Genomic DNA, 12,212 nt, shown 5'->3' on the forward strand with positions numbered 1-12,212 from the left:
CAGATTTAGTTTGTTTATTCCAATTAGCGTTATAGAAATGATTCTTATGGTAACTGTACTCCAGTCTTAATTTTATTTTCTAAAGATTGTAAAATGTCCCGGTATTATATGTAGAAATATAATTTTATATTGTCACATAATTTCAGTAAAACACAGTTAATTAGACTTACAAAATAAGATTTTCAAAAAACAGCATTTATTTCATCCTCTAAAAGTTTAAAAATCACAATTAGTATTATTTATAGCCAATATTCTTATAGTCTTTCAAATAAAATTGAAAAATTGGTTGTCTGTAATAGCCCTCTCTATTAAGACTTATTTTTATATTGAAATATAACCGAGAGATTATTTTAAAGAATTTACCCAGTGGACAAATATTTGTGAATAATCTTTATCAGACCGTACAACTTGCTGTGTTTGTGCTATGGCCTAAGTGCAACATAAAACTTCAGTAAACACTGTGGCCAAAATTTTCATCTGGGCTCAGCCTAGTGTCTTATATTGGATGCATTTTGTCTGTGCAAAATGGCACCCATTCCTTTTGTGACTTCAAGTGGAGTACAGGTGCAAATGTTAGCAACATCACTGAAGCAAATTAAGGTGCAGGGATGTAAGGGAGGTGAAGATTTCTGCTTAACAATCTTAAAAACAAAAACACTTTGGGAATCCTTCTGAATGAAAGATGTGTTTATAAATGTACTATATTAAAGAAAGTCGTAGCACTTATGCACAAGATTGTTCTTAGATTTCTTTAGCCTTCAGTTCTATCTTTGAAGCATTAACTGGTAATACAAGTAATATCTGATTCTTTTTTCAGTTGGATCTACAGTGGGTCCAAGTCCTGAGTGAAGGCTGGGCCACACCACTGAAAGGATTTATGCGTGAGACAGAATATTTGCAAGTTATCCATTTTGGCACCCTCAGGGATGGTATGATTTCCTGCTTCCGACATTTTTTGTTTTAAAACTTCCGAACAGCCTTAAAAATTGTTTGAAAAGTTTAAATGAAATATGATAGTTGTCAATTATATACCAAAGATTAATCTACACTTAATGTTTGTTTAATTCCTCTCTTTCGATGAATGTGGCACCTGAGCAAATAGCTTTATAAAGAACCTTGAGAATGGCAAGTGGATGCATTTAACTATGTGCAAAAAGAACAGGAGTACTTGTGACACCTTAGAGACTAACAAATTTATTAGAGCATAAGCTTTCCTGTACTACAGCCCACTTCTTCGGATGCATCCGAAGAAGTGGGCTGTAGTCCACGAAAGCTTATGCTCTAATAAATTTGTTAGTCTCTAAGGTGCCACAAGTACTCCTGTTCTTTTTGCGGATACAGACTAACACGGCTGCTACTCTGAAACCTTTAACTATGTGGAAGAATTTGAAAACGGACATAGTCTATTTTATTATGGAAGGGCCCCCAATGCCACATACACTGATTCCATTAACTGGCAGTTCAAATATTTGAATATTGAATGTAAACTTTTCCTGTATTGAATTAAATACAAATGCAATATCAAGGCCACTGCCTAAGGAGATTGCCAGATTGAGTTTGTAGTCCCTGTAGGAAAGAAGACCTGTACATTAGAAACAGAAGCCTGTATATGTTTTCAGATGATATTTTTATGTCTTCTTTCTTAAGGCTTAAAAGCATAACCATGGACCTGAAATTTCATCTCTCATTAGCAATATACTGAAAGGCTAACCTTCCTTGGTTTTGGAGAAGGTAATCAAAGGGATGGTGGTGAATGAACTAGAGTTGCATCTTGGCCTGGGAACAGTAGATGGTCCTGTTCCTGATTTTTAGATATGGGTTTAGTAGAGTCACTTCCTAACCATGCACACAGTTAAGATGTCCATGTTGATTTTGTTAGATCTTTTAGCAGCTGTTGACATAATTGACCATAAGGTTTTGTTGACTTGCTTTTGGAAGCTTGAAAGAATGGCTGGAAATAGTAATTTTGATCTTTCCTCTCTGAGGCCCCAAACCCTCATGTAGAGTAATAACTCACTTTCACTGACTGAGACTAGTCACAGAGTAAGGTACTGCTCAAAGTAAATAAGGAATGAAAAATCAGACCCTGACATGCTAAAAAGGGGCTAATTAATATTGACTCTTCCACTGTAAAAGCTTCCCTCTGTGGAGTTCTGCATTGTCACCGCTCCTGTTCCACGTATATGTACCACCAGCATTTTGACTTGCAGCATCGCTAATATGCAGGTGACACTCAAAACCATGTCTCCTGTTCATCAAATCCACAACTGTGGTCTTTTTGCTGATCCCAGTGCCTGATAAGCTAATTTGGTCTCATCAATATTTATGTTCAACCTCATGAGACAAAAGTGATGAAGCTGGGAACAGGGCAAGGGTAGCTTTGTCAATACAGTTTTCAGTCTGAAGATCACGTTGCCATAATCCCTGCTTTTGGATTTCCAGGTGGCTCTGATGCAAACCTCACCACAATAATCCACACCTCTAACTTCCAGGTTAAACTACTGTTTTGTTGCTACACTTGAATATCACCATGAAGCACCATTTGGATCAGATTGCAGTGGCTCGTCACTTGAGTGGGATGCTCCATGATGAGTTCACAGCACCGGTGCTCTGTTGCTTGTACTGAATGTCTTGTTTTGTTTTGTTTTTCATACTGTTGGTTACGATGCGTAGAGCCCTAACTAACCTGGGACTCACTTATTGCAGAACTTGTTTTTTTCTTTGTGTGCGTTAACTTCTCCAAAACAAGCAGCAAAAGTATTTTCAGTTGCAGTCCCATGCCACTGGCATCTGCTGTCCCTGGTGGTCTGAGTTTGGTGGTCACTGTGTATCTGTTGGGCTGACTTTTGACTAACATTTCAAGAGCAGGAAGTGAGGTTCTCTGATTTTCTTTCATTGCAAAGCCCTTATTTCTTTATTATTGGTTGTATTTAGTGATGCAAAATGGTTGGGCGCAGAGGCATTGGACACCATTATATGTTCCTAAATAAACATTTGGGACTAGACTTTCAAAAAAAGGTGGGCAAGTCATCCTGCCTGATTAGCATAGACCTTGAACCCTCAGCCTTGGACTGACCAAAAAGTAGTTATGTCTTGAAAGGATGCAATCAGAATAAAGTGAGCAGTAGAAGCATTGGCACTTACCTGTCCAAGTTCTTGTTACCAGTTTTTACTACTACTAATACATTTTGAATTCCATAACCTCTCAGTAATAAATCACACTTATATTTTAGGAACTTGGCTATGTACAAAAACCCCTGCCTTAAATATGTTTCACTGTATCTGCAGGGTATACTGAGGTGCCTTGTAAAGTATTTAACCTCTCCTGTGAAACAAGAAGTCACGTGTGTGGTAGCATAAGAGATACATTCCAAACATGTATAAATACGTAATTTCATTTTATTTACCTTCAAGTGGCTCATAAGGTATATTAATATGATATATTAATTAAATTAGTGCCACACAGATTTATTGACTGGTGCTGTTCTCCCCTTTAGAGATGAGAAGTAGTGTGCTCCAAAATTATTAGGACAGAGTCAGAAAATAACATGCCTAATAGGGCTGGTTGAAAACTTTCTGTCAAAAGTTCTTCAACAGAAAATTGGGTTTTCAACTAAATGAAATTTTTTTTTTGACAAGTGTCTGCTTTCTGTGGAAAACAGAGTTTTTGATGAAAAAACAAGTTTTCAGCTGAAAATGTTGTTTATTTTTATACAGAACTAACCCTCTCCACTTTTCAATCAGTTCTACTAATGAATGCTTTTGAATGCATGCAGCTGGCACCCAGAACTTGGATTGTCTTACCTGTTATGTATATATTTTCTGAAGATTTCATTATGGAGAAACTATACACATTCAACATTTTTGGGGTAAAATACGTGTTATGAAAACAGGTAGCAAATTAAATAGCACTGAACCATACAGAGTAACATTTATATTGACAGCAAAAGAGGAAAAAATATAGTCTTGACAGTGCAAGGAAATATCCAAACTAAAAATTATGCAATAGCTGTTTGAAGTTGGTTCCTAAATCTATTATTGTAAAAGTTATTTTTGGGGAAATTAAAACATAGGTGTTAATTATGTTTTTATTCCCCTAGGAAAGGGTAGAGTTGGTATAGCTCTAGTTGGTATGTATTTAATTGTTTTCCATATGCTATGGAAATAATTACAATTAGAGATTTTAACATAAATTATATAAAATGCCATAGAAAAATAAAATCTAAATTAGAACTGGAACTGGCACCAAGTTGTTTATGATCCAACCAGTTATACATAATACCAGACCTCCCATAGGCCATTAACTGAGTTCATGAGAATACTAATCATATAACTTTGCAAGTTGTATTTGCATATATCATAAGTGATTGTTGTTCTGTGTATTGTAATTAAGCTGGAATACCATAACCCAAAATGATTTATTTAAGAAATTATTCCATGTTTTGTTGCCACATTGGCTTTACTAGTTGATAACTTTGAGGATTGGTTGGTATTATTTAAATAAGTAGACCTGATATGAGGTTGAACTTTTAAATTTTTAAACATACTTCTGAATAATTTGTGAAAGCGTGTTTCAGTCAGGAAGATTTAAACAAAGGGAAATTTACCTGGTTGGATCACACATGACTACATTTTAAATACCTGATTGTGCATGAAGCTAATTTAAAACTGCTACACATAAATGAATGATAAACATTTTATTAAAAAAAATGAAATAAAGAATGGCAAAATCTACCTAGTATTAAAATCATCACATGAAAAATCTCCAGGGTGCTAAATCAACAGAATCTCTATGTGGCATGAGTATTACATATTGGTCAAACCGGAACAAAATAATTTGTCTTAGATGACCAAGTAATCACTGTCACAGTTACAACTGTTAAATTGTTTAATGATTCTTTCTTATGGATTTTAATGCTTATAAGGAAACAATAGGTATATTTCCAAGCAAAAACATGGAGAAAAAACCTAACCCCAGAGTAAAATCAGTATGGTCATGTGGTTAATTGAATGAGGTCATTAGACCAATTGATCCAGCATCTATGATCATTCAGTCAGTCCTGGGTTAGGACTTCCTCTTTCAGAACATTTTCATAAGAGCCATTTGTGTGTGTGTGTGTGTGTGTGTGATGCTCTAGCCTTTTTAAGTATATTAAAATATGGTGGTTTTCTCATCACAGATGGCGTTATTAATCTGAGCATTCCCATTGTGCTCCCTGTTGCTACGGAAGATAAGGAACGGCTGAATGGCTGCACTGCATTTGCACTTGAGTATAATGGCCAAAGGGTAGCAATCCTCAGAAACCCAGAGTTCTATGAACATAGGAAGGAGGAGCGCTGTGCGCGTGTGTGGGGGACAACCTGTGTGAAGCACCCACATGTCAAAGTAAGTGTGTTAGTAATTTCCCTGTTTGCAATAATAAGTCTTCAGGAATTAAAAACTAAGGCAACCTGTAAAGTAGAGAGCATGCAATAGTACATTTCCTATTAGGAATATACATGGTGTTTTCTGTACTCTCTCTAAGTAAAATACAAGGAACCATTCACTGGAAAAGATCGCATTAGGATTGCAAAGGAGAATTGATTTCTTGACATGTAAACAGTCCCTGAACATCATGTTTATTGGTTAACGAGAGAGCAATTTATTCCATCAAGCTCATGGAACTCAAAATCAAATGCGTGGGGTGGGAGTGGGTATAGAACACCACAAAAGAGCTGGAGAGTTTTCTACAAACGCTCATTACATACATAAGTACAGATTTTTATTTATTTATTTTTTTTAGCTTAAACGTGTTCACATTTATCTAATACTTTCACTCCTTAAATTTCCATGAATCAGTGGTTTGGTTTTCACTCTGATGCTATTCAACATTCTAACCCTGCAAATCATTGGCTGAGAGCTGGAATTGAGGCATGAAACAAAACATAATTAAAATGAATTTTGAATGGTGCTTTTTACTTCTTCCTACTAATCATAGTAGAATGCTGGGATTTTTTAATTTTCTGCATCTTATCTTTACCCACCTATTCTGAACAAAAATACAAATAATAATTTTCATTAGTATGTAGTACCATATTAGTTTTCAGTGTGTCTTTGCTTAAAATGAGTAGTCGACTTTGACTGTTTACTTTCAAAAACAACAGCCATTATGTTAATTCTGCTTATGCATAATGAAAACAATAAGGTGTTTGATGATCTGCAACTGCTATGTTTTATATTTGTGGGAATTAATGTAATAATGCCAGTGACTGCGGGGACCACTGTGAAATCACCAAGAAGAAAAGAACCCCTGGAATACTGGGCATTTAGTGCAGAAAAGAGAAACAAAACATGCAGTGTGAAGGCCAACATTCAGAACCTCGGTTGATGTAAATCAGTATATATGTATTGACTCCGGTGGAGCTATGTCAGTTTATACCAGTTGAGTGGCATTTGTTAAAACCACAAGATACCAGATAAATACATGCTAGATGAAAGACTACAATATAGCATAATTCCTAGGTGTTTTAAGGCTGGTTCAGTGGCATGTACAGGAGTTAACTGATACTGTTATTTACCTTTTGGGTTAACTTCAGAGTTCCAGAATGCTATAGGTCACATTTTGAGCTCTAAAGTCTACCAGGAACTCCATAGTAGTCCACTGGCCGGAGTTATGTGAAAGGACCCACTGAATGGAAGCATTTTGGGTCACCCTTGCAACAGTCCCTCCTCAGCTAGTGCTGTGTGGTACTTGAACTTTGCCGGAGCACTACAATTCACCACCCAGAAGAAGGAAGACTGTTTCTCCTTTTTATTGCTGTTTCTTTCCTCTCCTGGCAGGCTTTCTACCATCAGGTTGCATGGAGCCTGAGGTGCATTTAACCTTATCTGTTGCATTTATGTAGTGTTTACACCCTGACTCTTCCAAAAGAAAATGTATCCAGTAATTAAAAAACAAAAACAAGGAAGATTAAATATATAAACAAAATCATGCCTAAATAAAATGTTTTTGAAAGTATCATCTGGGATTTGGGTGAAAGTGATGAGGAAATGATAGATTTCAGGATTCTAAGGAAAGGAAGGAGTAAGAAAGGCAGAATAAAGTCAATGGACTTCAAAAAGCAGACTTGAACTGAACTGGTTGGTATGCTTCCATGTGAAGAAAATCTAAGGGAAAAAGGAATTCAGAATTGCTGACAGTGTCTCAAAGAGACAATATTAAAGGCACAGCAGCTAAATAGCCCAATGCAAAGGAAAGATAGGAAGAATAGTAAGAGGCTAATATGGCTCCATCAGAAGCTGTTTAATGATCAGAAAATCAAAAAGCAATCCTACAAAATAGCACAAGCATGTAGGGACAAAATCAGAAAGGCGAAGGCACAAAATGAGTTACACCAAGCAAAGGACATAAAAGACGATAAGAAGAGGATCTATAAATACAATATGAGCAAGAAAAAAATGAAGGGAAGTGTAGGTCCACTACTTAGCAGGGAAGGAGAGCTGATAAATGACATCAGGAAGGTTGAATTGTTTAAGGCCCGTTTTGCTTCAGTCATCATTAAAAATGTTAATTGTGACCAGATACTCAACACAATTAATATTAACAAAGGGGAAGGAACATTAGCCAGAATAAGGATACAACAGGTTCAAGGACATTTAGATAAGTTAGATGTATTCAAATCAAGCAGGGCATGATGAAATTCTCCTAGGGTACTTAAAGAACTAGCTGAATCAATACTGGAACTATTAAATATTATCTTTGCACACTCATGGAGGATGGTGCAGGACTCAGACAACTGGAGAAGGATAAACATTGTACCTATAGTTAAAAAGGGGAACAAAGAGGTCCCGGGAATTATAAACCAGGCAGCCTAACTTCAATATCCGGAAAGACACTGAAACAAATTATTAATCAATTTGTAAGCACCTGGAGGATAATACGGTTGTAAGGAAAAGCCAGCATGGATTTGTCAAGAACAAATCATGCCAAACCAACCTAATTTCCGTCTTTGACAGGGTTACTGGTCTATGGATATGTAGACATGATGTATTTTGATTTTAGTAAGGCTTTTGACACAGTCCCACATAACATTCTCATGAGCAAACTAGGGAAAAGTGGTCTAGTTGAAATTATTATAAGGTTAGCGCATAACTGGTTAAAAGACCGTAAGTAAAAAGCAGTCATCAATGATTTGCTGTAAACTGGGGGGACCTATCCAGTGGCGTTCCTCAAGGGCCTGTCTTGGGTCTGGTACTATTCTATATTTGCATTAATGGCTTAGATAATGAAGTGAAGAGTATGTTATGAAATCCACAGATTACACCAAACTGGGAGGGGTTGCAAGCACTTTGGAGGACAGGATTAGAATTCAAAACAACTTTGACAAATTGGAAAATTGGTCTGAAATCAACAAGATGAAATTTAGGGCTTATCTATACTTAAAACACTGCAGCATCACACCTGTACCACTGCATCTGCACCACTGTAGAGCTTCAGTGAAGATGCTGCCTACTCCGACAGGAGGGGTTCTCCCATCGGTATAGGTAATCTACTTCCCCAAGAGGTGGTAGCTACTATGATGGGAGAATTCTCCCGTTGACCTAGCACTATCTAAACTGGGGGTTAGGCTGGTTTAACTGCATTGCTCAGGAGTGTGGATTTTTCACACCTCTGAGCAATGTAGTTATACCGACCTAATTTCCTAGTGTAGACCAGGCCTCGGGAAAGACAAGTGAAAAGTACTTCATTTAGGAAGGAAAAATCAAATGCACAACTACGAAATAGTAAATAACGGGCTAGGCAGCAGTACTGCTGAAAAAGATCTGGGAGTTGAAGAGAATTACAAGTTGAATATGAGCCAACAATGTGATGCAATTGTAAAAAAGGCTAATATTCTGACATCTGATAACAAGAGTGTTGTATGTAAGGCACAGGAGTAATTGTCCTGCTCTACTCAGCTCTGGTGAGGCCTCACCTGCACTACTGTGTCCAGTCTGGGCACCACACTTTAAGAAAGAGGTGGACAAATTGGAGAGAGTCCAGAGGAGAGCAACAAAAATGATAAAAGGTTTAGAAAACCGACCTCTGAAGAAAGGTTTAAAAAACTGGGCATGTTTAGTCTTGAGAAAAGAAGACTTGGTTTAGGGGCAGAGAAGAAGGGGGACCTGATGACAGTCTTTAAATATGTTTAGAGTTGTTATAATGAGGACATATGCAATTGTTTTCTATCTCCACTGAAGGTAGGACAAGATATAATGGACTTACTCTGCAGCAAGGGAGATTTAGGTTAGATATTAGGAAAAACTTTCTAACTATATGGATAGTTAAGCACTGAACTAAACTTCAAAGGGAGGTGGTGGAATCCCCATCATTCTGGAGGTTTTTAAGAACCAGTTAGACAATCATTTGTCAATATACTTAGTCCTACCTCAGCCTAGAGGACCTGGCAAGGTCCCCTCTAGCCCTGCATTTCAAGGAGAGAAACACTTAGGTTAGATGCAGCCACTCAGTAAGTCACTGATAGTTGTACTGTGGAGGCATTTAATGAAAGATAAAACTAACACAAATGTTTTAGTATTTAGCAGATATTCCATGACTAATATATGTATATGTGTATATATATGATTTTGTAGATGGTGATGGAAAGTGGGAATTGGTTGGCTGGTGGTGATCTTCTTGTGTTAGAGAAAATAAAATGGAATGATGGACTGGACCAATACCGCTTGACACCACTGGAGCTCAAACAGAAGTTTAAAGAAATGAATGCTGGTGAGCATATGACTTTGTGGTATTACACCCTCTTCACAATCTCAGCTGGGCTAGTGCCTAATTATCCTTTGTCTTCCTACTAAAAGATCCTTACGTTGAGAGAACTATCACAAGACTAATTACAATAAAGTGCAGCTGAAGCTAGATAATTGCATGCTGAAAATTACCTAGCTACTCTGAAACCTAGCAGGAAAACTACCTTAAAAATTCTAATAGATCTGTTCCAGTTGCACATGTGTGATGTGAAAATTAGACATTTCACAGACTTCTTGCATTTAATTATTTTGCTGAGGTTAATCAAAAAGTATGTGAATAGTTAACAGTTCTCTTTATTATCAGCCCAAAAATGAAATCATATTGTAGATCTAAATGTAAGGCTTGGTTTAGTCTTCTCTTCTAAATTTCTGCATCTAGCAATAAACAACTTCAAGGGCTTTGCAGTTTTTTCATCATAGTGTAGATAGAAAATATTCTTATTAATACGTATGATATAGTTGAGGTTCACTAGAAATCACAGGCTTGTCATGGAGCGGCATTTGTGCCAAATTCAGTCTGATTTTCCCCTGCACATGCCTCCGTGGTTAAACAGGGAGCACCATAACAGCTGACCCCACTTTCTTCCTGCCACTGGGATCTATTGTCACCCTAAATAAGAAGGGTGAGAGGATGGAACCTGTGGCACCCACAAGACACAACTTTCTTGGCAGATGAAGAGTGTTGCTATATTGAAATTCCATTGTGGTAGTGCCTGGAAAGCTTCACCAACATTAGAGAGACTAGATGGGTGAGGCAATGTCTTTATTGGACCAACTTCTGTTGGTGAAAGAGACAAGCTTTTGAGCTGCACAGAGCTCTTCATGAGGTCTGGGCAAGGTACTCAGAGGGTATGTCTACACTGCAGTTACACACCTGTGGCTGATCTGGGCCTGCTGAGTCGGGCTCACAGGGCTGTTTAATTGCAGTGTAGATGTCCAGGCTCAGGCTGCAGCCTGAACTCTGGAACTCTCCCACCTCGCAGGGTCCTAGAGCACGAGCTGCAGCCCAAACCCAAATACCCACATGACAATTAAACAGCGCCTTTGTCCAAGCCCTGCAAGCAGGGGTGGCAGGTTTATAGAAATTTTGGTGGTGCCCAGAACCTGCCACCCCCCCAAACTCTGGCCCCCCCACCTGCCCAAAGCTTTGGGAGGGAGTTTGGGTGAGGAAGGAGGTCTGGGGTGCAGGCCCTAGGCTGGGGCAAGGGAATGGGGTGCAGGGTGCAGGCTCTGGGAGGGAGTTTGGGGATGGGAGGGGGTGTGGAGTGATGGGGTGCAGGTTCTGGGAGGGAGTTTGGGGATGAGAGGGGGTGCAGGGGTGTGTGGTGAGGGCTGTGGGGTGTGGCTGCAGATGAGGGTTTGGGGTGTGGGAGGGGCTCAGGGCAAGAGTAGGAGTTTGGGGGGTGAGGGCTCTGTCTAGGGCTGGGCGGGTTGGGGTGTTAGAGAGGCTCAGGGCTGGGGCAGAGGGTTGGAATGCAGGGGGATGAGGACTCTGGCTGGGACTGGGGATAAGGTGTTTGGGGTGCTGGAGGGGCTCATGGCTAGGGTTGAGAGTGTGGTGGGGGGGTGAAAGCTCTGGCTGGGGGTGTGGGCTCTGGGGTGGGGCAGGCTGTTCCGGGACAGGGGCCAGAGAGGAGGACTCCCCCCAGCCCTTTCCCTGCCAGCAGCAGAGAGCTCTGGAAGAGGAGCCCCCCTTTCCCGCCCCCCCAGCAGCACACTCACTCCCACCACTGTCACTACATGTGCTCCTAGGGCCTCTCTCAGGTCCAGGAATCTCCCTCGCCTCCCCCATGGTGGGTGCCGGGGGCTGCTGCATGCGCCTCCTCCCCAGCTGTTGCCCCTGACTGTAGCCTCACTGAGGGTGAGGGATGGGGCTGCCTCCTTGCCCAGCATGGGGCAGGAGCAGTAACTGTGGGCGGGGGGCCCCCTGTGCTGCTGGAGGGTCCCGCCAGAAAAGGGAAAGGTCTGAATTGGAAGGCCAGGATCAGTCAGTCTGCCCTGGCCTTGGAGATGGGGGGCACTAGGACCCTGCGGCAGCAGTTGCTGCAGGGAGGCAGCATGGAGCTGCACAGAAGAGAGGGACTCTCTGCTCTGGGGTCCCGGGAAAGCAAGAGGGGTCCGGGGGAGGCGCGGGGTGGGGTGGGGTGGGGGAGGCGCGGCAGGTGGGGCCGGGGCGGGGGGGACACCCGGCCCCAAATATTGGTGGAGCTGGGCTCCTGGGCTCTGAATATGGCTGGTGCACGGGCACCACGTGGGAATATAACTCACCGCCTATGCCCGCAAGCCAGAGTCAACTGGCATGGGCCAGCTGTGGGTTTTTAATTGCAGTGTAGACATACCCAGAGTGTCACAGCTAAATACAAGGTGGAACAGATTGTTTAGCTTAAGTAGTTAACACATATCCTAAGGGACCATTCAAGATGAAATG

General features: G+C 40.3%; 1 protein-coding gene across 4 annotated transcripts in view; it reads left to right on the top strand.

Moving 5' to 3' along the window:
• PAPSS2 (3'-phosphoadenosine 5'-phosphosulfate synthase 2) overlaps positions 1-12,212 on the top strand; it is a 75,572-nt gene that overhangs the window by 54,917 nt on the left and 8,443 nt on the right. For 3 of the 4 annotated variants that reach the window (XM_042856847.2, XM_005292491.4, XM_065553501.1), the window contains exons 7-10: positions 818-929; positions 4,101-4,130; positions 5,181-5,386; positions 9,614-9,749. In XM_042856847.2, coding sequence (XP_042712781.2) covers positions 818-929; positions 4,101-4,130; positions 5,181-5,386; positions 9,614-9,749 — 484 coding nt within the window. The remainder of the gene's footprint in view (positions 1-817; positions 930-4,100; positions 4,131-5,180; positions 5,387-9,613; positions 9,750-12,212) is intronic. The other variant, XM_024107268.3, reaches the window with a different exon arrangement.

This window comes from Chrysemys picta, chromosome 7 (assembly GCF_011386835.1).
Source record: "Chrysemys picta bellii isolate R12L10 chromosome 7, ASM1138683v2, whole genome shotgun sequence".
NCBI classification, from domain to species: domain Eukaryota; kingdom Metazoa; phylum Chordata; order Testudines; family Emydidae; genus Chrysemys; species Chrysemys picta.